The 26,702-nt window shown below is 16.3% G+C and overlaps 6 protein-coding genes across 6 annotated transcripts, besides 13 other annotated features; 4 read left to right on the top strand and 2 right to left on the bottom strand. All coding sequences in view use genetic code 6, as the record gives it.

The window, feature by feature from the left end:
- Positions 1-603: 603 nt before the first annotated feature.
- Positions 604-2,324, top strand: IMG5_098210 (hypothetical protein; the record flags this gene model as incomplete). Its single annotated transcript, XM_004035433.1, has 2 exons — positions 604-825; positions 930-2,324. The coding sequence occupies 2 exons, from the start codon at positions 604-606 to the stop codon at positions 2,322-2,324; spliced, it is 1,617 nt and encodes a 538-aa protein (XP_004035481.1).
- Positions 1,836-1,869: a microsatellite.
- Positions 1,979-2,027: a microsatellite.
- A 1,619-nt stretch (positions 2,325-3,943) lies between the features above and the next one.
- Positions 3,944-3,999: a microsatellite.
- Positions 4,000-5,012: 1,013 nt separating this feature from the next.
- IMG5_098200 (tsa family protein, putative) lies at positions 5,013-5,627 on the top strand (the record flags this gene model as incomplete). The annotated part of the gene is made up of 1 exon (XM_004035432.1): positions 5,013-5,627. The coding sequence occupies one exon, from the start codon at positions 5,013-5,015 to the stop codon at positions 5,625-5,627; it is 615 nt and encodes a 204-aa protein (XP_004035480.1).
- Positions 5,628-6,446: 819 nt separating this feature from the next.
- Positions 6,447-6,484: a microsatellite.
- Positions 6,448-6,503: a microsatellite.
- A 397-nt stretch (positions 6,504-6,900) lies between these two features.
- IMG5_098190 (hypothetical protein) lies at positions 6,901-8,225 on the bottom strand (the record flags this gene model as incomplete). Its single annotated transcript, XM_004035431.1, has 5 exons — positions 6,901-7,173; positions 7,228-7,412; positions 7,455-7,544; positions 7,628-7,927; positions 8,049-8,225. Coding segments are annotated over 5 exons (1,025 nt in total), but the record flags the coding sequence as incomplete, so codon positions are not given.
- A 1,188-nt stretch (positions 8,226-9,413) lies between these two features.
- IMG5_098180 (hypothetical protein) lies at positions 9,414-11,495 on the top strand (the record flags this gene model as incomplete). Its single annotated transcript, XM_004035430.1, has 2 exons — positions 9,414-10,582; positions 10,635-11,495. Exons 1-2 carry the CDS (start codon positions 9,446-9,448, stop codon positions 11,493-11,495), a joined length of 1,998 nt encoding a protein of 665 aa, XP_004035478.1. The 5' UTR covers positions 9,414-9,445.
- A 328-nt stretch (positions 11,496-11,823) lies between these two features.
- Positions 11,824-11,862: a microsatellite.
- A 232-nt stretch (positions 11,863-12,094) lies between these two features.
- Positions 12,095-12,135: a microsatellite.
- Positions 12,136-13,337: 1,202 nt separating this feature from the next.
- Positions 13,338-13,372: a microsatellite.
- A 332-nt stretch (positions 13,373-13,704) lies between these two features.
- Positions 13,705-13,762: a microsatellite.
- A 1,338-nt stretch (positions 13,763-15,100) lies between these two features.
- On the bottom strand, positions 15,101-15,955 carry IMG5_098170 (hypothetical protein; the record flags this gene model as incomplete). The annotated part of the gene is made up of 5 exons (XM_004035429.1): positions 15,101-15,460; positions 15,515-15,558; positions 15,612-15,653; positions 15,713-15,764; positions 15,818-15,955. Coding segments are annotated over 5 exons (636 nt in total), but the record flags the coding sequence as incomplete, so codon positions are not given.
- Positions 15,956-18,668: 2,713 nt separating this feature from the next.
- Positions 18,669-18,732: a microsatellite.
- A 120-nt stretch (positions 18,733-18,852) lies between these two features.
- Positions 18,853-18,903: a microsatellite.
- A 242-nt stretch (positions 18,904-19,145) lies between these two features.
- Positions 19,146-19,184: a microsatellite.
- A 644-nt stretch (positions 19,185-19,828) lies between these two features.
- IMG5_098160 (hypothetical protein) lies at positions 19,829-21,518 on the top strand (the record flags this gene model as incomplete). The annotated part of the gene is made up of 3 exons (XM_004035428.1): positions 19,829-20,132; positions 20,200-21,016; positions 21,051-21,518. The coding sequence occupies exons 2-3, from the start codon at positions 20,345-20,347 to the stop codon at positions 21,516-21,518; spliced, it is 1,140 nt and encodes a 379-aa protein (XP_004035476.1). The 5' UTR covers positions 19,829-20,132; positions 20,200-20,344.
- A 101-nt stretch (positions 21,519-21,619) lies between these two features.
- Positions 21,620-21,679: a microsatellite.
- Positions 21,680-26,702: the final 5,023 nt, after the last annotated feature.

The following is a 26,702-nucleotide window of genomic DNA, read 5'->3' as shown; positions in this document are numbered from 1 at the left end:
AGAAGTATTTATTTAATTAGCTTAGAAAGAAATACTTTAAATATTTATGGAATATAATGTAAAATTCCTGATTTTTTAGTAATGATATTTAGAAAAATTTATGCCAATTTAAATGATTCAAAAAGATTAGAAATTTTCGCAATTAATAAAAATAAATTAATCGAAAATTTTTATCAAGATGATAATTTTTAATGCTGTATTTGTATCTGTAATGGAAAAAGTGTTATCCTTGCTCCTTGTCGGCATTCTAATTTATGTTATGATTGTTATTCAAAATTAAAAAAATAAGAATGTCCCATTTGTAAAACTGCAATTAAAAATTAAATATTTATATATAAATAAGATTGATAATAGATTTTTATACAATATATTTACCATTATTTATTTCCTTTTTATTAAAAATATGTGTTTTATTTTAATATATTTAATTTATATTTTTTTATTTTCTTTTTATTATTAGTAAAAATTGAATTATTATTATAATTATAAAAATAATATTATTTTCTTTTATTATTAATTTTACTTTATTAGGATTTTTTTTTTTAATATCTAATTTATTAATAATTTAAATTTAAATAATTTTTATCTATGAATAAATTTTAAATGATATTTAAAATATATTGTTTTTTAAGTATCTTGATTGTAGCTGTGATGCTTGCTAATTATTACTTATAATATAATTAAATATTTTCTTGCTTTTTGTATTTTTGTTCATCATTCTTTAATGTTTTAGTTTTATAGAATTTTATTATTATTTTATGCATTTCTATAGTCCTATTTATTTTTAAATTGTCTTTTGGTAACATAAGAGAGATCGAAAAAATAGTAATTATCAATTTATATTAATATTAAACAAAAATAAATAAAAATTTAAACTTTTAATAAATAATAATAAAAAAAATTTAAATTTTAATTTTAATGAAAAAAAGTCCATTATTGAAAAAACTTAAAAAAAATTACCTGATTTAGCTTTATTTATTATACTTTATGTAAAAAATATTTTCCAAGTATAAACAGTTATTAAGATAACATTTTTATATATATTCATAATATATCATCAAGTATTAATAAAAAGAACTGAATATGTAAAAAAAAAATTAAAATTATTTTTTATATGTTATTATAAAAAGTTAATTACAGAAACGGTATAAGTTAAAAAAAAGCATTTAAAAATAGCACAAATATATATAATTTTATTTATATTGGATTTTATAATATGTTATTATTTATTCCATTTTAGAATATAAAGTTAAATATTGAAGTTAATTTTTTTAGATATATTATTAACATCATTAAACTTATTGTTTACCTTTATAAAGTATATATTCCATTTGTACGAAACATATACATATTCTCATATAGAAATTAAATATAATTTCTTAATGGTATTAGAATTTCTTATAACATTAACAAAATTAATTCTTTAAATATATGCAAAATTAATATTACATTTATATACTCTAATATTGACTGAATTTGCTGAGAATATAGTGACTTTGTATTAAAATATATGCCTGTTTATAAAATTAATTAGAATATTGAAGCTTTTAAATGAATTACCTGATGTTAAATAAGAAGATTTAATTAATTAGGATGATATATGTTTAATTTGTTTGTAAGAAATTAAACAAGGTAAAAAAATTGGATGTGGACATTTTTTCCATAAAAGTTGTTTGAAAGAACTTATTTATGCTAAATCTATTTAATTTTGTCCAAAGTGTAGAAAAGAAATAAAAATATAGGATTATGTCAAAGAAATTAAGTAGAAAAAATAACAAGAAGGAAGTAATATCACTTAAAATATAAATAACGAATTTTCAAATTAATCAAAAGATAATAAATTATTAAATAAAATTATTAATTAAATTAGTTCTATTTAAATGTAATTAACTGATCTTAAAAAAAATACTGATTTTTATATTGAAACTTCACTTAATAGCCCAAACTTTTTCGATTTTAAACCTTCAATTAACTAAAGTTTTATTATTATATTATATTTTATTTTTTATAATTTTATATGTTTATTTATAGATAATCCTTTATCTTATGGATTACCATTGGAAGTTAATTATGAAAGAAATATATAAGATATAGTTAATAATAAAAAATTACAAATACTTAATATTATTTTAAGCAATTATGATATTATAAATATTTTATTTTAAAATTAAGTAATTAGTAATAATAGTCTTAATTAAAACAGCGATTACTAATTTGATGATATTTCCTAATAAAAAGATAAATAATAATCAACTTAAAATGATCATTTCATAAGTAGAAATGAATGGATTGAAAAATTATAAAAAAATATTTAATAAAACTGATTTTTTTTAATTAAGTTATATTTTTATGTGTTTTATTTTATAAACTTAATATGTAAATGTAAAATTTATAAATTTATGCAATTTTCTTAAATTTATTTTAGTATTAAATTTTATTAATAAAATTAAAATTCGCTATTATTTTTTTAATTAAATATGTTAATAAGAAATATTTAATTTTATTATTATTTATTTACTAACAAATTTAAGTTTAAATCAATTTTTTATTTTCTTTAATATTTTAAAATTTTAACTATTATATGGATTTTTAATAATGTTATTTAGACCATTTTTATTGATAAAATTTAAATTATTATTATTACTACGAATTTTTTATATTTTTTGTTATTAATAAAATAAAATAAAAAGTAATTATACATAATATTAAAGAATAAATTACAGTAATTAGGAAATCGTTGAAAGGTTTAGATATAAAAAAGATATATTAATTTATTTAATATAAAATTATTAGAATAAAAAACTAAATAATATTCATATTAATTAAATCTTTGTAGTGAAAAAGTTATTTTTATTTATATTTTTTTTATTTAAAAAATGAATAATTTCGTTAAATACATAAAAAAAAAAACTATTTATTTAAAAAAAGTAAATTTTTATTTAATTTTCTTTATTTTAAAAATAAAAATTAATAATTTATTAAAATGATTAAACAAATTTAATATCCATCAAATTTAAATAGTTATTAGCCACGGTCAAATTCTTCTGATTAAGCCAGAAGATTGTAAATGTAATCAGACTTTAATAACTTGCCATTTAATAAACCACAGCCAACTTTAATTTAATAAAGAGTTTAAAATAAATAATTAATGTGTAATATGACAAATTAAGTGAGTGAATTAAGTAATGAAATTTAGCGTTTATTATTTTTAAATGATAAACTTATTTAAGAAATAATCCATTGGCGATAAAAGTAAAAGAATTTTTTTTTTAAATATATAATTTACTAGTTACAAATACTATTTTTTTTAGATTTGAGATATGTTAATAAAGCCATAAATTACTATAAGAAGAACTAGATAAATATAAAAAAAGTGGTACATAAGTTATGGAGAAATTAGAAGAAAGTTTAATGAATTCAATACAAACAGATGAAGAATAGAAATTTTAGAAATTAATAAATAATTAAATTGATTCTTTACAAAATTTATAAAAAATAAAGAATTATGAAAATATATAATAATAAATATAATAATTAATAAAAGAAAACAAAATTTTAAAAGCTCAACAAGAACAAAGTTTAGAAAATATATTCAAAAATTAAATAAAAATTATTGACGAATAAGATGAGCATTATTTAAAGTAATAAAATATTAATTTATTTGATAAAATGACTTTAAAAGATAAAATTTTATGGAAAATTAACTATTTAAAATAAAAATGTGAAAAATATGAACTTTAATTAAATGAATGGAAAGAATAATATTGGAATCTAGAAAAAAAATTATAATCTTAACAATTAAGAGAAGAAACAAAAGATTAAATGATGCAATAGTTAAGTAAAGAAAAAATATATTTGCATAAAAGTTTAACTTAAAGAATATAAGATTTAGAAAACGGATTAAATTATTATAAAAATAAATTTAAAACTAAGCTTTTGATATTAATACAAATAATAAAAATAACACAAATAATACAAATAATCCAAATAATACAAATACAAGTAATTATACTAGTAATAATAATTTGAATATTTTTCTTCATTAGTAAACTCAAAACTTATCTCCGAAATCAATTCTTACAAATAGTGAATCTGATTACAAAGAAAATTTTAATTTTAACAATAGTGGTAGTAGTAATGGAGGATTATGCGTATTTTCAAATACTTTATTTTAATCAAATTAAAAATAATAATAATCATAATTTCCAAAATAATAAGCATAACAAAAAAATTAACAGAACTAAAATAAATAATAGTATGCTGTACAAAGATATGATTTAAAAATAAGTTAATAATCTTCTTAGTAACAATTTTCTTAATTATAACCTTCTTAATAAAGCATTTAAAACAGCATTTAAATTAATTCTTGTGGAAATATTTAAAAAAAATAATTATCACCAAAAAGTTTTTATAACGATAAAACCTAATTAAATTCATAAAATTTATAATTGAAAAATTTATAAAGTAATGAAAACAATAATAACTCTTTTAGAATGACTAAAGATAGTTTTTGTGATAATAATTATGTTTAAGTTTCACCATAATTTTATAATAATAAATGATTTTTTTTATAATTAAAAACTAGCAAAAAAAAACGTAATCATTTAAGTTAAATGTTATTTATTTTTTACAATAAAATTTAATATTCGATTTTAAAAATATATAATAATAATTAATATAAATCATATATGTCATGTCACAAATATTTTTTTCTTTTATAAAAAAAGTTAAAAAAAATTGAAACTTTTTATCAACTTATTTACAAACAAAATAATAAAAAAATTATTAAGTTGCTTTAAAAATACTAAATTAATTATCATCAATAATATAAATTATGAAAATATATTTTATATATTTACAAAAAAAATTTATAAATAGAAATATTAAATTTCTAACTTTCCTAATAATTTATTCTAGTAAAGATTAAATATATAGAAATAAAAATTAAAATAAGCGTTAAAAAATATAATAACATTTCAATTAAAACTAAATAAAATAAAATATAATAGAAAATGACTTGTAAAGCTTTTGTAGGATAACCTGCTCCTTATTTTGAAACTCTAGCTTGGGATAATGGTGAAAAGACAATAAACTTAAAGTAATACTAAGGGAAATACTTATTACTATTTTTCTATCCATTTGACTTTACATTTGTATGTCCAACAGAAATAATAAATTTTTCAGAATCAGCTCCCAAATTCCGTTAAATGAATTGCGAAGTAGTCGGATGTTCTATTGATTCTCATTTTGTTCATTCTGAATGGTGTAAAACACCTAGAAATTAAGGAGGTTTGGGAAACATGAATATTCCTTTATTAGCTGATATATCTAAATAATTATGCACGGATTATGGAGTTCTTGTCTAATCTGGACATGAAAAAGGAGCTGCTTATAGAGCTACTTTTATAATTGATGATAAAGGCATTATTAGACATATTTCTATTAATGATTTGCCTGTAGGAAGAAATGTTGATGAATATATTAGGCTTGTTTAAGCTTTCTAATATGTTGATAAAAATGGTGAAGTATGTCCTGCTAAATGGAAACCTGGATAAAAAGCTATTGTGCCTGATAAAAATTCACCTAAACTTAAGGAATATTGGGAAAATGAACATGCTAAAAAATGATGAAAAACATTTTTAGAATTCTATTAAAATAAATATATTAAATTTATAAAATATTTATTAATATCACATATTTTATATATTTTTATTATTATCAAATTATAAAAATTATAAAAAATACTTTATATTAAATATTACATATATATATTTTTTTTAATAACATGTTAAAATAAAAATAATTTTTAATTATATTCTCATAAATAAAATTTTATAAAGTAAAAATAAATCAACTTAAAAATACAAATTAAAATAGCAATATTAATAAAGTAAAATAAGAAAAGAAAAACCTAAAAAAATTACATATTTATTTTCATAAATTTAAATTAGTTTTTTTTTTTAAATCATTTAAAAAAAATAAAAAAATAAAATTTTAAGTTTTATTTTATATTAAATTATATAAATATATATATGCTTTTATTTTATTTCATAAAAAGATTTATATATATATTTTTTATATCCCATTTTTATTTTTTCTTTCAAACACTTTTCAAATAAGAAATTAAATCAGCTCTATCCTTTTCATCAGCAAGTCCTGCAAAAGCCATCTTAGTTCCAGAGACATGCTTAGAAGGATTTCTTAAGAAAACAAAGAGTTATTTATCACTCCATGTAATTCCTGATGTTTTCATAGCTTTTGAATAAGCAAATTTTTCTGTGCCTGCTTTTCTTCCAATAATACCTCCTAAAACTGGGGCTGTAGTTGATTCGCCTTCAATAGCATGACAAGATGAGCAATTTTAATCAAATAAATCTCTTCCGGCAGCAGGATTTCCATCAGGAACTGTAACATCGGGTTCTTTACCAGCAGCTTTTTTTGGTCCCATTTTTATTTTATTTCTTAATTTTTTTTTAATTTTATTAATTAATTATTTATTTATTAAAAAAAAAAAATTCTCTTTTTGTTTTTATTTTATTAAAGAGAACTAAATATATTTAACTTTTTATTTGATTGTATTAGTAATTTATAATTTTTAAATGAATATGAATTATATATATATTTTTTTTAATAATTAAAAAAACATATTTTATTTAACTTTTTTTTTTTCGATTCGTTTCTAGAAATTTCAATTCTTATTTATTTATAATTAGAGTAAAATGTTATTTATTTTTCATTTATTATTTAATTTTTAAAGCATATTCTTATATATATTAATATTATATACATTATATTAATTAACTTATTAAATATTACCTCATTTCTTGTTTATAAAATCTTTTCCCAAGAACATAAATTACTTTTCTTATTAATTTTTTTTTCTATATCTTGAATATTTACTTTTTCTAGAGTGATTAAATCAAATCCTTTTTTTATTAAAACAATAATTTGATAGAATAAAAACCTTTTCTATGTTCGTCTATATATTTTTATTCAAACATTCCATTTTTAATTCTTTATTATTTTCTATCATGAATTTCTATATTTCTCTTGTGATATTCATTTTCAATTGCATTTCTAAGTTTATATCTTACTTTTGCATTTTCTCTTTATTAATCTATAAGTTTTATTTCCTCAGGAACAGGTTTGGTTCTATCAAAGATTATTGTTTCTCTATATATATTATTATAAAACTCAAATTTTATTTTTATTTTTTAAAAATAAAACCTATATCTAATAGAAGGAGGTAGTTACTAAATTTACTTTTAAAGTTATTTTTTAACTTTTTATTCAACTTTTGAATTATATAACTATTCTTAATCTTCATCATATGCTTTTCCTAATAAAAAGTTATAGTTATGTGTTTTTGTGAATTTTTCTTTTAAAACTTTCATTGTATTTTGTTATTATTCCTTTTTTTATTTGATAATAAGATATTCATTTAAATAAATTACTTCCATTTTTTATTCATGATCTTATTTGTATTTATTGGTTAAAATATTAAAATCTCTTTATTTATAACTTCTTACTTGTTATAATGCTTGCTTTAATTTATATATAATAAATTTTTATAATAAAAAATAAATTATGATGAAAAATCTATTTTTTTTTTATCAAAATAAATTACTTTTTCTTAATTTATTATTTTAACATTCTCAAACATATATTTAGCAACTGGAGCATGATTAACAATATTAAAATCTCTAAGTGATTATTATAAAACTTATTTGGGTTGAATTATTTTTTCTTTAAAAGTTGTATTTGCTATATTTTCTAAATTAACAATATCATAATTTCTATCATATTTTTCTAAATGTTTCTTATAATTTTTTTATTTTATTACATAAAATTTTATTATATAATTTACACTCTTTTTTTATTAAAGAATCTTTTTATTTTATTCATTTTTTTCAGTTGCCTATATATCCTTTAAATTTAAAAAACAAAATTAATAAAAAAAAAAGTTGGATAAAGTAATTATCATTTTTAAAAATATAATGCTTAACAATAATATTTTAATTATTGTTAATATTTATTATTTGCTTTACTTTTTAAGGATCTATAAATTATTATAAAATAGGGTTAAATTCTTTTTCCTTTTTCTGCATTTCAAGTATGCTTACAATTTTCACTTTTGGATTTTCAAATCCTCTTTCTCTTCTTTTTTTATTGTAATCATTGACATCAACTATCCAATCTTATATTTCTTTTTTATCAATTAACATTTAAATCTTTATTAAATATTTTTATTTTCTTATATAACTTATTTTAAATACTCCTATATTTTAAATAATTTATTTAGTTTATATGTATTATTATATATTATTTTATAAACATATATAGGTTTTATCCTTTTTTAATTTGAATATAATTTTTAATAACTTTGATTATTATATTTCTCTCATATTTATAACATATATAAAATAAATTTTTATTATAATATTTATCCAGAAATAAATTACAAAAAATTTTTTGCTTTATGCACTTTTTGTTTTGATATAATTTAAACTGGTTATAAAAAATTAATTAATTTTAAAAAAATATAATTATAAATAGATTGAAAAATTAAATAAGAAAATTTATACATAAAACATTTTTATTTTATTCTATATTCGGATTTAAATTAAAAAATAATATTAAAATGGACTTCACACTGAATATAAATAAAAATTAATATATATTAACTTAGTAATCTGATAAGAATAATAACACAAGAAATGAAAACTAATTAAATTTAATAACTGAGTAAATGCCATAAATAATGGTATATACATAAAATAATGATAATCTTCCAAATAAATAAGTAAGAACACCAATTTTTTCTCCAAAAAATCTTCCTATTTAAAAATAATCCTAAAATTTGCATAAAACCCCAAAACAAGAGTTTTAAGATTTAAAAATGTAACCAAGATAGCCTTACGAAAGATAATATTTACGTATTTATCCATAATAATAAAATAAAAAACGCAAAAGATCTAAAATAATGTATGAGGAATAAAATTCAATTTAAAATAAAGACAATAGTGCGTTTTTCAAAACAAACGATAAAAGCTAATAATATGATTGGAAAATATCAAAAACAATATAAACTTTAAATAAGTTTATTTAAAAAATAAGAAATTAAACTCGCGATTTGAACCTGGTTAAATTAGAAAGCAAACATTTCGATTTAATAAATGATTTATCTTACAGTTATACAGAGCAAAAAAAGAAGAAAACAAACTAAGTAAAAGAGAATATTTTTGAAAATTTAATTTTACATTTATCTAAAAAAATAAAAATTTTTGATCCTGAGTTAAAAATTGTAATTTATTGGAAAATTTTTTTTTTCTTATTTTTATTAATAAATATAATTATTGTTACTTTTGAAATAAGTTTTGATTTTGGAATAAATAATAGCTATATATCTTCAAACTTATTCTTTTTACCATATATAATTAACATAATGTTTTAATAAAATACTGGATATTATGAAGATGACTAAAAATAATTAGATAGGTCAAAAATAACTTTAGAATACTACAAAAATAAATTTTTTTTTGATTTTTTAATAATTTTATGCTATTTAATATCCAGATATTTTAACATAAGCTATTTAAAAATAATCATAGGACTCAAATTTTTTGAAATTTTAAGTTTAAAAAAAGACTTAATCGAACACTATTAAATAAACTAAAGGTTTTCTCATTTTTATACATTAATAAGTTTATTATCTATGCTTATTTATGTTGCTCATATTTGTGGATGTATCTTTCATAAAATTTCAATGGTAGAAATCAATAATAATTATACTAATACTTGGCTTGTAGTTAATAAATTATAAAATGAAGACATCATAACCAAGTATATAAATTGTTTATATTTTTCTATTATTACTATGTTTACTGTTGGTTATGGAGATATTACACCTATTGCAAATTCAGAAAAAATTTTTATTATTTTTATGACTTTACTTGGGTCTTTACTTTTTGCTTATATTGTAAACACTATTGGTAGCATATTTTAAGAATTAGCATAAAAAGAAGCTGATTTTAACAAAAAAAAATATGAGATGTCTATATATATGCGTTCAAGGTAGATTACAAATGATGTTTAAGTTCGAGTAATGAAATATTTAGGTTATTTATAATAGTAAAATGAAAATAATCCAGTAAAAGGAAAAGAGATATTTGATATCTTACCTTCAAATTTAAGAGAAGAAATAATGAGAGACTTTTACTTGAAAATCCTGAAATCATCAAAGATATTTACATTGTCATTTTCTTAAGATTTTCTTAAAGAACTTTCTCTTCATTTTTAAGAAAAGGTTTGTGGCCCTGGAGAAATTGTATATGAATAAAATAACTTCGAAAATCCTGATCTTTATTACATTTAAAAAGGACAAGTTGATTTGTTTGTTTAAACTGGTAAATTTAACAAACTTTTAAATACTTTAAAAAATGGAGATTTTTTGAGTTAAATGTCGTTTTTTAACTCTTAATATGCCACTTAGTTTACCACTAAATGTGTAAAAGCTACTCATTTATTAATCTTAAAATAAAATACTTTTATGAATATAATTAAGGATTTTCCTAATGATTTTGTATGTTTTATTAAAAATATATTAAAATTAAAATATTTTTATTTAAAAAAAGGAAAGTTATTCATAAATTAAAGATCAAATGAGACTTTATAATATAAATGAGCATACTTCTTGCATATCTTGTGGAAAATATAATCATAATGTATTAAATTGCCATTTTATTCATTATAAAAAAAGAAAGGAGTTAATTATTGCAAGGCATACACATACTTTAGAGCATAAAAAAAGAAAAAAATGGTAAGTAAGGTCAAAACAAAGAGAATTTTAAACTTTGAAATAAAATGATTATATTAGTTTAAGATTAAAATAATTAAGAGCTTCTATATTTGGTATTACCAAATAAGAATAAAATAAACTCATTTTTGAACTCAATGATAGATAATTCTTCAAAAATACTTTTAAAATAAAATAATTAGATGGAAAAATAGAATCAAACTAATAACAAAGCTTATCTAATTTTTCTTCTTTATATTCTGAAAATTATGAAGATTCTGATTATACTTCTTAATTAGAAGAATATCAGCCAATTGAAAATAATAAACTTATCAGTATTGAAGAAGAAGATCATGATGAAACTGAATAAATTACTAAATCTATAAAACCAAAGACTGAGCTTAGGCGACTATTAAAATAATTTACAAATTCAATAGAAATATCTCCTAAATGCTAATCATCAAATATAATAAGTTTTTAATAATTCGAAGATAATAAAAATGATGAATAAAATCTTCTTAATTTCGACTTGGATTCTCCTTTTTATAAAAAAATAAAGAGTAATATAAACATTAATAATTTCTGCGAATAAAAAAAGAATACATAATCAATAAGAAACTTTTTTTAATTAGAAAAATAAAACTCATACAAAAAAAAAATACAAAATTAAGATTTAGAAGGTAATCTTATTAACATATGAATACATTTTAAGATGCCTTATTAGATGATAATTTAAATGATGATTCAATAAAAAAAATAAAAGAAAACTAAACAAAAGGAGTTAACGAAGAAAATATTATCTAAATATTATAAGAATATATTAATAAAAAAAATGAAAATGATATTAATAATAATTAAAATTTTAAAAGGAAAAATAAAATGGTACTTCTTAACTCTTAGCCAGATTTTTGTGATTGGCTTTTTATTTATGATTTTGATATACTTAAAGAATTTAAATTTTATTTTAAAAATAATAATTTTACAAATGTTATTAAGAAAATAAAATAAAATAATTTTAGAAGCAAAAAAAATAAAACATATTTAATAAGAAATAAACACTTTTAATATATTTGAATATAATATAATTTTTAATTCTATTTAAATTAAATTTTATTTTTTAAAACTATTTTTTTATTATATATATTATTTTGATTATAAAAAATGTTTATAATTATATATTTATTATTTTTTCAATTTGATTATATTTTTATTTTTTATTTTTTTATTTTACAATACAAATTAATTAAAATATATCAATCATATTTAAATTCATATTTATTATTTATAATTAAATTATTCATTTTTTTTAATTGTTTAAAAGATTTTTTTTTTTCTTTAAATACCGATTTTTATTTACTATGTTTCTATAATATTTTTAATTATAACATTTTTTTTAATATATTATTTAAAAAAAAAATTTAAAAAATATGAATAAAAGAAGTAATAGTTGTTATGAAAAAAGTATTTAAAAAAATCAAAAAAAAAGATAAATTCCGAATAAATAATTAAAAAAAAACAAAATATATATATTTAATAAAAAGGACAGGAAATAAATAGTTTAACAAATAAACAAATATTAGAAAACGAATAAGATACATAAAAAATTTAATTTAAAATAAACATAATGAATTGTTTAATATGCATAAATAAAATAAACATTTAAAAATAAATGTAACAAAGACTTCACAACATATATTTTGACGAATTTAATTTTTATTTTGCCAAAGGAATAAAAGAAATATTAGCCAATATAAGTATATCTCATGTAATTCTTTTTAAAGATTATTTATTTTATGACGATGACACTGGATATTTGAAAAGATTTTACAAATAAAGTGAAACAGGTCCCCGTTTATAATTATTATTTGACTTTTATAATAAATAATATAAACAAACACGCCCAAATTTATGTATAATATCATCTCATGAAATAATAAATAAACGAAATTACAAACATGCCAAAATATTTATTTAAAATTAAGAAAAAAGTTAAAATAAACTTAAAATATAGAACATAGAAAATATGTAAGAAAAAGATTTCATTTTAAATTGTCATTTATAAATTTCTTCATCTTCATCATGTTCAACTTCTCTTTAAATAAATAAAAAAGATATATCAAATAGTAATGATAAACTATTAAATAAAAATACTACAGGAAAAATAGATAATAGTTATGATTCAGAAGTTCATGATGTTTATAAACCTAAATAAAGTTTTTTAGATAGAAATGATGATTTAACAGTATAATAATAATTATATAATGCTTCATATTTTGATATTGAAGAAAGCTTACTTTTAAATAATCCAAATATTTGTATAAGAAAAAATAATGTAATTAATTCTAATAAGAAAAATAATTTAAAGGAAATCGGATAAAATGAAGCAAGTTAAAACTTAAATAAAATATAATAAATTGTGTTTTCTAAAGAAATAGATGAAAATTTACCAAATTATCTTAATATTTATATATAAAATTTGAATGAAAAAAATAATTAAGAGGAATTGAAAAATTTAAAAATTCAAGAATAAAAATAAATTTATTAATAATAATAATAATAATAATAATAATAATAATACGGAATTTCATCTTAAATATTAATTGATAAAATTAAAGACTCAATTTAAAATAATAATAATATTTCAAATAAAAAATTAGATTATATAGTAAATGATAAAAAAATAAATATAAATAATATTACAAAAAATATTAAATAAGAAAATAAAGAAAATATAGAAAACCTATTTAAGACAAAACTCAATCTTGAATAAATAAATAAAATAACTGAATCTCCTGATAGAATATGGACAGATAGAGATTTTAATCCTAGACCAACTTAATCAAATTTTCAGAAATAAAAAAATACTGTTATTATATAAAATGGTTAAATTTAGCATATAAAAGAAGGAAAAATTTAAAGTAAACATAACATTTAGTTAAATTTAGATAAACTTACATATTAATTAAAAGAATATAAAAGCAACGACACAAAAGCACATTAAAATATCATGATAACTAGCTAAAAAGGAAACTTAAATGAAATTATAAAAAATTAAACTCAAATATTAAATAATAAAAAATAAAGTAAAAATAAAAATTTTATAAACTCTAAAAATAATTATTTAAACTCGCCAGAATAAATAAATAATTCTAATTTTTAAAGAAATTCCAGTATTCTTAAAAAAGCAAATGCTAACGATGACTTTAAATTAAAATTTTTTAAACATTTTAATATGAATTAAATAAAGGTTTAAAAAAAGAAGAAAAACAACGACAACAATAAGATTATTCTAAACCATAATATAAACCACTAATAATAAAAAGCATAAATAAAGTTATAATAATAAGCTTTCACAAAATAATCTTATATTATAAATTCAAATATTGTTAGTAAAATTACTAATTAATAATAAATTTGTTCTGGTAACTGCAAAAAATAATATGAAAAATAATAAAGTTATTATGATTAAACAAAATAAATTATTAGTAAAAAATTATTTAACAAAAATTTTTAATATCCTTCTTAATAAATAAATTAATGTAAAGTTAAATCACCAGTTTTTTCAAACATTAATCATAAAAAATAATAAAATTCTGAAAATCTATCGAAATTATCTGGGAAAATAAATGGTATTAATTCATCAAATAATTTTTAATAAAGTGATATCAAATTAAATATAAGTAAAATTTATAAATAAAATTCAGATAATGCTGATAATTAATATGGATTTTGGACTTAAAGAACAAATTAATAATAAAAATAATAATAATAAATATAAAATTTAACTGAAAGAAGTAATATTAATTAAAAAAAAAACATAAAATAATCTTAAATTAATGTTATTTATGAAAAAATTGTTAATGATTAGATTCTTAATATAAAAAAATATCATTAAAAGTGATTTAAATAAAAAAATATAATAATAATATAATATTTATCAATTTATTTTTTATAAATTTTTTTAGTAAATTATAATAAATAAATATTTAATTTTTGTTTATAAATAAATAAAAAATTTTAATTATTTCTTTTTTAAGGTCATATTTATAAGTTTTATTTTATTTAAATAATTGCACATATATTAATTTATTACTATCATTATTAAAAATTAATTAATTTGAATATATATAATAATATATTGATTCATTTTTTAATTAAATTGATTATCAAAATCATAAAAAAATATTATCTAAGAATAGATTTTAAATTATTACATAATTTTTATTAAGAATCTAAACATATTTTAATTTATAGTTTAGATATAAATTTTATAAAAATATAATAAAATTAAAATATATAATTATCTCATTCTTAAATATTTATTAAACTTTAGTTTTCTAATTGCTAAATTTCATTTTCCCATCCTTATAAAAATATTTAAATAATTATTTTAATAAAAAAATTAATTTCTAACTTTTCTGAAATATGTCTAAACAAAGTTATACATTTTAACTATACTTTTTTTTTTTTTTCTTTATTAATATTATGATTAGATTCTTTGTTATTTTCTAATTTTATTTCTTAACTTTAATTAAAAAAATTAATAATATGTTTTTATTATAATTGCTATTATAATTCATATTTTATTTAAGCTAGTTTGGGATCAAATAAATGAAGATTTTTCATTAGATTATCTACACCTTAAAACGAAAATTATTTTTTTAACTTTAAAAAACAGAATAAATTTAAATTTTTAATATAAAATATTTTAATTAATACCTATTCTAAGTTTATTATAAAATCTTTTTATAACTCTTGGTTGACTTTTTGTTTAATTAAATATTGCGATTTTTTTTTTTTTTTTTAAGAATCTTACCTTGTAATTAGCTTTTTAGAGGAATATTTTATTTTAACTTTTCTATATATATTTTTTTATTTAAATAAAATAAATAAATTGTTTGATTTATATGTTCAGACCTTTTATTTTAATTGCTAAATCATTTAATGAATTAATATCTTTTTATATTTCCTATTAAATTAAAAAATAATTTTATTGTTTATATTAATTTAATATAAAATTACATTATCATACTTAATTTAATTATCATTTTAATCTATTTAAAATCCTAAAAATTTTGGATTTAAAATAAGATTTATTTTTTAGCTCATTTACTTTTCATTCATTTTCTAAAAATTATATTATATAATTTATTTTTTACAATTTAAATAATTTTTTTATAAAATTGTTTTAAAAAAATAATAAATACACAATAAATATCAAAGAAAAATATTAATTATACCTCGTTAAAAAAATACACATATATAAAAAATGGATAAAGAATAAAAATATACTACAAATTAATTATTCAACATTCCAGATGAAGAAACACTTACATAAGAAAAGTAAAATTTATTAGAAGCTTTAAAGACATTGCCAGAAGAAAAATATATGTAAAGTGATGAAAATATTCCAATAAAAATAAAATATTACATAGGTGAAGCAGAAAAAGTAAAAGACAATTCTATATATTATGATTCAAAATTTAAACCACTAGAAACTGATACATAAACAAGTGATGAAGCATATATGAAAATGATAAAATAATATAATATTCAGGAATATGGAAGCAATTTCGACCCCTCAATTTATGACCCAAGTAATGTTATATAATCTGAAAAAGAAGTTTTAGATTCAATTTTATAAAGAAGTGTAAACAAACCTATGTTTAATATAAAAGCTAATAATACAGCAGGTCAAAACTTCAATTAATAAAATTTATTAAATGGCTAGCTTAGATTTCATGGCTTTGCTACCACTTTTAAATCTGGATAAAAATGAATTTTTCGTTTAAGAAAATATTATAAATATGAGCAAGTGTTTACTTTTTTTAAAAAAATAATAAATAAAATAATTTTTTTGTCTTATATAAATTAAATTATTTATCTCAAAAAGCAGTTTTTATTGTTTTTGTTAAAAAATTTTCGTTATTTGTATTTAAACGAAAAAAATGAGTCTTCTCTTTAATAAAATTTTAACTTAAAAAAAAAAATATGTATAAATGTTTTTAACATTAAATTTGATAAAGAATATATTAATTTGTTAATTTATTATTTTTTATTAGGAATGTATAAAATATGTACATAAATAACCTAAAAATTTCTTTCTTTTTTTTCAAAAAATTAAATAAAATAAATCAGCAATTAATAAAATATAATTAGTTTTAAATATATGCAAAAATGTCAATTAGTTTTTAAAGATATTTTTACAAAGCATTTTAAAATTTTTATATACCAATAAGTTTAATTAAATAATCATTCGTTCCAACCTAAATATAACTTTGAAATTCTAACGCGCTTACTCCATAACCAGAGTATTTTGCAATAGAAATTAAGGATTAATTTAAATTTTTTAATCGTTTATGACCCATCATATAAAGCATTCGGATATCCATAAAAATAATTTATTAAAAAAGTGGTCTACAAATTTATTTTTATTTTTTCAAATCATTATTCCTAATTAATTGTAAAAATAAATTTTACATTAAATTTATCTAAATAACTTTTGAAAGCCGAAATATTAAATTAAATATCATCAAAAATAAATAATTTTAAACATTTATACTAATTATTTATATTTGTTTGAAGGTAAATTTTCTTCGTCATTTAAATTCCAAAAAAAGGTACAAAAAATTTAATTTTATATAAATGATGAATCGTTATTGCTATTTAAATTATTACTTTTTTTTTTTGGTAATTTCTTATTTTATATTGATTTGATTAACAGTGCTTTCTTTTTTTATAATAACCAAATGAATTAATATGTATTTAATTAATTTTTTTTATATCTCTTCTTTAAATTTATGATCTACTAGTAAATAAACAAACTTATTCCTTAATTTTTGTTTGAGTTAAAACTCAAACCTGTATTATTGAAAATAGACTATAAAGTTTATGTTAATAACCCAATCTATATCATTAATCCTAACTCATTAAGGATTAAAATTTTACTAATCTTCTCATTTTCCAAAAGCTGTAAATAAGTTCATTTATTTTTGATAAATTAATTTCATTATATGCTTATATTTATATTTCACCTTTTTAGGTGCCTAACTATCAAAATTATCACTAATTAACATAACCTTAATGTATTTAAATATATGTATTGATTTATTTTATGAATATATATCATTCTTAGTTATGAGTTTTTACTTTAAGCTTTTACTTTTGTTAATAATAATTTGAATTCTTAAATTAAAATTAATTTTTAAAGCTTGTTGCTTATATGTTTAACCTAAATATCAAATAAATCTTAAATTAAATAATTTAATAATTTTATATTTGTAAGACCAGGAGATAAATAGATTTTTTTGATTTTGTTTTTATCTTAAACTTCATCATAACTTATTTCTAATATTGTTTTAATAAAATATATTCGAATTTCATTCATGAGATAGTTTTCTTAATATTTAATTTAATTTTGATCTATTTAATATTATTTAATTTATTAAATTACATTATTTTTTAAAAAAAAGCTTTTAAAGAAAAGCTAATTATATTATCAAAATAATTTCTTAAATATAGATAAGATAAATCATATAATTTTACTTGAAAAAAAAATTATAAACATATAATATTCATAAAAATATTATGGCAAAAATATAAAAATAAAATGATGTATTACTTTTTATTTTTTATGTAATACTTTTTATATATTTAATTAAACAAACAACAAATGTTTTACATTTTTTTTTTAAATTAATCATTTTATAATTTAAAATATTTTTATTATTTTTTCATATTATAAATATACACATAATTATTAAATTTAGAAAATTTATTTTCAATAAAAACAATTAAATTAATTTTAAAAAGTAAATTTCTAAAATCAATTTTTTAATTAAGTTTATAAAAATAAATAAAATTAAAAATTCTATTTAGTTTATTTTAGTTTAGTTTATTTTAATTTAGTTTAGTTTAGTTAAATTTAGTTTATTTTATATATATAAATAAATGTTTAAAAAAGTAAATATAAAACTTTTAATATTATGAATAAAATATAAATTTAATTTATAAAATTAAAGAATAGTTATTATAAAAATTAGTTAATCATAAATTTAAAAAAATATTAAATAAATATAAAAATATTTAAAAATAAATAAAGATTTAATTTTAAATAATACTGAATAATTAAAGTAATTATTAAATAAAAAAGATTTTAAAGGTTGTAAAAAATTATTTAATTAATTTTAAGCAAATATAAAAAAAGCATAAAATATTTTATAAAAATTTAGCAATAATTACATATTTTTTTATATTTTTATCGTAACTTTATAGATGTATGCTTAAAAAAACTCATTTTAATAGTCATTATTATGATTCATAAAAATTCATTTTATATAAAAATTAATATATTTTATTTAATAAATATAAATTTTTTTAATTTATATAACTATCTGTATATAATTATGATATATATTTTCTTTTATATTTATTTAGCTGTTTTTTTTATATAATTTAAAAATATTAAATATTTAATTTTATAATGATTATATAATTTATTTTGCGATAAAATTTTATAAATGTATTATATTTATCAGTTTCATGAGTTATTTTGGATATTGTTTAATACTTAATTTTTAATGGATTTAACCAAAGCTTAAATAAAGTAAGAGCTTATATATATGCTATTTATAATTTTTAAAAACATAATTTAATTAAAAATTTATTTCTTAATAGTTTTTATATTATATATAGAAACTATAAATGGTAAACAATATCTATATTTTAAAATAAAAAAATTATATTAAATGTTTAATTATTAGAAACAAAAATTATTTAAAATTTTTTTTAATTAATTTTACCATACATAAATAATTTTGCCCAGTACTTTTTTAAAAACATAAATAAATATAATTAAAAAAATTATATAATCAAGTTATATATAATTTTAAATAATGAAGACTTAAAATAATAATAATAGTTAAAACAATGAGCCAGATATAGATCCGTAATTATAATAAATATGCAATAATACATTAAATGTAAATAATTAATATTTATCTATAAAAAATATTTAAAAAAATATATAAAAAGTTTAATAATAATAACAAGCATGAATACTTTAAAAGACCTTTCATGTTTTGGTTTATAATAATTCATGGAGGATTTTTCAATTTTATAATATCATATAATATAGGTTTATTTAATATTTTATTTGGGAATATATAAATCATATATGATTGGGACAAAAACGAAAAAAAATTATATTATTCTCTAATTAATTCATTACCATAAGCAATTGCAGCAATAATTTCTTTGTTTGCGGGAAATTGGGCATAGAAATATGGGAGAAGAAGATTGTTAATAATATTTAATTATTTAGCTATAATCGCCACAGGTATAATATTAATATAAAAAACATATGCATTAATATTTGGTAAATTTAAATAATATTATTATAAAAGTTTATATATTAAAAAAGGAAGAATAATAATTGGACTTTGCTTAGGTGTGTGGAGTTCTATTGCTCCTTTATATTCAATAGAAGTTGCATGCAAAAAATATAAAGGAATATCAGGAATTATATATTCTTTATAATTCGGAATAGGTATGATGATTTCATTTGTATTAAATTATGGAATAAAAAGCAATAATTAATTTTGGAAAGTAATTATTGGTTTACCTATGATATTAAGCTTTGTAAGCAATTTAATATTTCATATAATTTTTAAAAATGAAACTCCATAATATTATATGATAACAAAAAATGATTCTAACAAAGCAAAAGAAACTATATATAGTCTATATCAAAATAAAATTGCAAAGGAGGAATTTGAAGATTTGCTTTTATATTAATAATAATATTATAAGTTTTAAAAATTAATTGGATATAGAGATTTGTTTAGACCTAGATATTTACATAGAACCATTCTTATTATTTTCTTTACTATGGCTTTTTGTTATTCTGGAACTAATATTATTAGTATTTATTCATATAGTATTATTAAAATTAATTAGAATCAGGAAATCGCATAACTATTCACTTCTATTATACCAATAGGAGATATTGTTGGACCTTTTATAGCTATTATTCTTATAAATAGGCTTGGTAGGAAAAGACTTTATATATTAGGATTATTTTTTTCTTCAGTTTTTTTAATTCTTTTTTCTATTTTTGGATGGATTTAACTTACTTATCTACAAAAATATATGATTTTAGCATATAAATTTATACTAGGAATGTCCTCAAGCCCAGTTCATTGGAGTAAAAAAAAATATATAGTATTTTATAAATTATTAATTATTTAAAAAAAAGCTTTCCCAAGTGAAATTTTACCTCCTATTGGTATTGGCTTTTTTTGTTTTGCTTATTGGTTAATTAGTTTAACTTCTGTTTTCACTTATCCATATATGTAAGATTATTTTGGTGTTGAATATTCAATGTTAACTTTTGCTATAATTACTTCTATTTTAATTGTTGTTTTATAGTTTATTATGCATGATACTACCAATAAAGGAAAAGATGAAATAGAAAAAATCTATAATAAATTATTAAAAAAAAAAAAAAAAAAAGGGTATATAACTTAAGAAGAAAAATAAAATAATTAATTATAATATTGAATTATTTTCTAAAATTTTTATTAATATTATAATATTTTTTCTAATATATCTTATAACTATTTTGTAATTTTTTGTAATATTTTTTAACAATTTTTAATATATTTTTATATTCTAAAATTATATAATTTAATTTTTTTTTTTAAATAAAAAAAATATTTAATGACTTCAAAAATTTTTTATAAAATTAAAAATAAATGTAAATAATGAAATAAATTTTTAAAAATATAAATATTTATTATTACAAACTTAAAATAAATATTTATTTAATTTATATATAAATAATTTAATTAAATAAAACTATTTAAAAATAAAATAATTTAATAAGAATTTTTTTGCTTATAAAAAAATATTATTTAAACAAAAGTCATTTTAATTACTTTAAAATATATTTATAATTTTCTATAGCCTTTTCGACTGAAACTATATTTTCAATTCTTTATATATATTTTTTTACATTATTCTCACTTTTTAACTCAATACTAAAATAATCACCTTTTTAGCAAATATTATAATTCCTTTCAATTAATGGAATACATATTAAATCAAAAATATGTGGTAAAAAATATTAGCTTAAGGGTAATCCTTCTAAATACATATGATAAGAGTTTTATATTAGTACTTTATTTTCGAATATCCAACCAAAGTCATCAGCAGTTAAAAAAAATCCGAATTCTTTGCAATTTTTTGTATTATATAATCCTACTTTAACCCCCAGCATTTTATTTGCACAGCCAACAATTTCATAAGTGATAGGTAGAAAAAAGCCGTTTATTTTATATAATTTCCTTCCGAAACTTCCTGTGACTTTAGGTTATTTAATAATAGGGTTAGGAAGTTAAGATTTTGAAATTTTTGGTTATTTTTGTAAATTTTCATCATTTTTTTCATGGACAGAGAGAGTAAAATATTCAACTAATTGACTACAAATAATTTGCTTTTCATCAAAATTAATTTAATCAAATTCTAAACTATAAAAATTTTATATTTATTCATAAGAAAATGTAGTTAGTCCTTAAGCTTTTATTTTCTCTCCTCCAGGCGCAAAAGTAGTATATATATTTTTGAGAATAATTTGTACGTTTTTATTTTATTCATCATCTAAAGAAAATTATATTTGCTTTTTTTAAGCAATAGACCATATTTTCACTTTTATAAAATAAACACTTTAAATTAGATTTTTAAATTATATTTTTTTTCATCAAATAATTCTTATATTTCATCAACAAAAGTAAGTAGAGTTCCCATCAAATTTTATTCATTTAAAATTTTAAAGCTTTTTAATTAATATTATTTTTTGCTATTATTAATGTTTTATTTAAATGAATTTATTATTTTTTCATTTAAATTTCTTGGGACCATTTCTTTTTATTACTATTTCATATTTTTAAGTGTATTGTTTTCCTCGGTTATTTCCATAAAAGTATTTATCTCATCTTAAAGGTATTCTCCTTAATTCTTATATTCTTTTATATCAAAAAATTTCTTTAAGCTACCAATATCCATTTCAATATCTATTTTTAAATATTAATTTTATTATTTCCACAAAATTAATCGAAACCAATTGCCTTCTATATGATGGAAAAAAATATTGAATTTTATTCCAAAAACAATTTTTTCATATACTTTATTTAGTAGCCCTATTGGATTTTATATAAGTTTAATAATTTTTTCTTCTTATTAATTGTTTATCTAAACAAAAGGAATTATAAAATAACGAACGAAATAATATAAATTTTCGCACATTCCTACAGAAAAAGTAACAGGAAGTATTTATTAATAATTTATTTATGAAAGAAAAATTTAAAATGACTATATGTTTAATGCTTCTTACGCTAATTCTTTATCTTACTATAAAACTTTTATTTTACATGTCTATTTGTCATTTTATATATTTAAGATAAAATTTAATGTATAAGAAATATCTTTACTGAATTTTTCTTATTTTATAGTGATAAAATTAGATTATAAATTATTGTTTTTTATTGTATTAAATTGATTTGTAATAGTATTTGTTCTTTTTATTTCTAGTTTTTTAACTTATTTAACTTCTTCAATTTTGCTTTAATTCATATTATTTGATACTTCTAGAATTGATTTTATTTAATTTTCTATTTATTAAGTTTATTACTTTTAGATGCTTACATATGAATTTTTTTAGTATTCTAATAAATGGTTTATTGTTTATGTCAAAGAAGATACATCCTAATTATTTTTTTATTTCTCTTCTTTTATTTAGCTATTTATTGTATTAATGTTTTTGAGCATTGACATTACATTTTATTCAATACTCTATTTTTATTTATATTCAAATTAAAAAATAAAATAATTATATATAGATATTTATTTTATACTTTCAATTTATTTATCTCGCCTTCAAGTAATTGTTTTTTATATTGTTTATTTTCTTATTCTTCTTTTTTTTTAAATAGTCTTTTCTTTATATAATAGTTTCCTGTTTTTTATCTTTCTGATGTTTCAGAATTATAATTTTTAATATTTAAAGACTCAGTTTATATTCTAATACTTTGTTTTGAGCTATTAGAAATATTAAAAATTTTATTCACTGTATTTTTTTAAATTAGATAAACTACTTAAATTACGAAATTTATTCCATATCAAATTAAAAAAGAATATCTTTTATAACATTTTAAAAATTTTATGTAAACTCGAAATTATTTTTAGATTAAATTGATAAAATATCTTATTAAATTTTAATTATTTTTTTCGAAAAAGCGCTTTCTTCACCAAAAAATTTTTTACTAATATTATAAGCATTTTTAAGGAAATTATTTTTTACTAAAAATTCATTATTATTATTATTAACTTAAATTCTGTTCTTTTATATTTTTAATAACTCGGCATAAATATAACTATATATAAGAACTGTTAAATCTTATTCAAACTAAATAACATTTATATTATTATTATAAAAAAATTTTCCTATATTTTTTACAAAAGGAAAAACTCTCTATTCACCCATTTCTATGCTTTTAGCAAGAATATTTTCTGCTATGTTTGTTTCATCTATTAAAATTTAAATAATAGCTATATTATTTAATATACAAGGAAATAGATTTTGTCCTTTTTCACTTTAGAAAATTTTTAATAGAGTTTTAAATGCTTCAAATACTACTGAATAATTTTATTATTTTAAATTTAGTATTGCAAAATTATTTAAATATATTACCCTTTATTTAAATATTATATTTTCTATTTATAGACATAAGTTTTTCTCATTTAATGTCATCAAAAACATTTAATTTTAATTTATTATTTACTCACAACAATTTTATAATGTATTTATTTGTGTTTCTGATTAATTACGGATTATTTTACCACTTAATAAATAAGATATTAGGGTTGTTGAATGTTTAAATAATATGTTTCTATCTTCAAATTTTGTGTGGAAATTACTATTAGTATAAAAAAAATCTACAAATTATTGCAAAGCATCTTATAGCATATTTCTTTATAATAAATATTCTATTTGCTTTATAAATCTTTGTGTATTGTAGTTAGGAATATATTCATTATTTGTTATTTTAAGACATTGTTGAATATTATTTTATATTTTATTAAATGAATAACTCTCATATTCTTCCATTTTTTATATTGTATTAATATTTTTTTTATTTATTTGTATATTTATATATGTATTTTTAAAAAGTTTTTATTGTTTCGATTTATTTTATTTTTTTACTTGTGTCTTTTTTTTTTATTATTATTATTTTAAAACAAAAATAAAATTTAAATAATTAAAATATATAGGTAACATAAAAAAATTTGCATTAATAAAATTAAATAAAAAATTTGAATTTTATAATATTAACATTTTATTAATAAAAAATCACTACAATTTATTAAAAAAGCCTTATAAAATTAATATCATGGCATTTTTAAAAATATATAATCCATTAAAATGATATTCTATTTTAAATAAAATAATATAATTATAACATATATTTAAAGATTTCATTTAATTTATTAAAAAATAAAAATTAAATAAATTATTTTTAAAATAATAATTTATGAAATTAGTTTTAAAGTTTATTAAAAAAATTCGTTTTTTTATAAAATAAAAATTAGTTTATTTATAATAATCAATTTAAAATATATCAAATAACATAATATTTTATATATCTCTAATTAATTAAAGTAATACTAAAATTTTTAAATATTATATATGTATATATAATATAAAATTTATATTAGTTATAATTTAAAAAAAAAACAATTTAATTTATTTACATTTTTTAAATTTATATTGAAAAATATATATTAATATTACTTTAATAAAAATAAATAATAATTTTTTTAATATTCAATTTAACTTTTAACTATTTGCTATTTTTTTTAAATTAATGTCCTTGTATTTAAAAGTATTTTATTAGATTTCTTAAACTTTTGTTAGAATGAAAAAAAAAACATTAATTAAAATTTATTTACTGATTTTTTTTACATTAATAATACAAAAAATACAAATAACGAAGAAATTATTAGATATAAATTAATAATAAAATTAAATGCTAATATAAATATATTATTTATTATTGAAATTAATTTTTTTAAAATATCATTGGTAATTATTGATTTTAATATAAATTACAGTATAAAAAAATAAGTTTATTTATTTTATATATACTAAATTAATTATAACTTATGATTTTTTTTTTAAAGTTTAATTTCATATTAATTCTTTGTTATCATCCAACATTTCCATTTCACTTAAAATTAATTCAGTAAAGTCTGAAAAATGCTTATTATATTTTAATTCATTATTTAATTCCCATAAGCGACTTTTTGCATTATCAATTTTTTTTAAGGTTTCTCTTAATTTTTAGGACTCTAATATTTTTCTAATTTTTTAACTTTTTCTAATAAAAGTATTTAAAAATACTATTAATATATATAAAATTATTTATTTACATAACATTTGTAATTTTACTAATGGTACCCTTAACTCTTCATCCTCTACATAATTTTATTTATGTTATATTTAAGCCTCTTCGCTTTACTATAAATCATTTTGCTTTTTTATAGGTTAACAATTATGTGTTTTAAAACAAACTGAATTGCAACTTTTTATTTTATACCATTAAATTTAATTTTTAAATTTTATTACTATAATGTAAGGCATTTAGGACATTTATATTTTTATTAATTTTAATTACAAATTTAACAATTAATTATTTCTTTCATTTTTATTTTTAAATATAATTTTTATTATAAAATTGAGAGAAAATAATTTATAATAAAAACTTTTTAATACTAAAAATATATTTATTTTTATATCCAAATATTAACTATATTATACTATATAATATTTTATATTATCCAATAATATTAT

The sequence above is a fragment of the Ichthyophthirius multifiliis genome (assembly GCF_000220395.1).
Source record: "Ichthyophthirius multifiliis unplaced genomic scaffold scaff_1120509250839, whole genome shotgun sequence".
In the NCBI taxonomy this organism is placed as follows: Eukaryota; Ciliophora; class Oligohymenophorea; order Hymenostomatida; genus Ichthyophthirius; species Ichthyophthirius multifiliis.
This window is presented reverse-complemented; position numbering and strand designations above follow the sequence as displayed.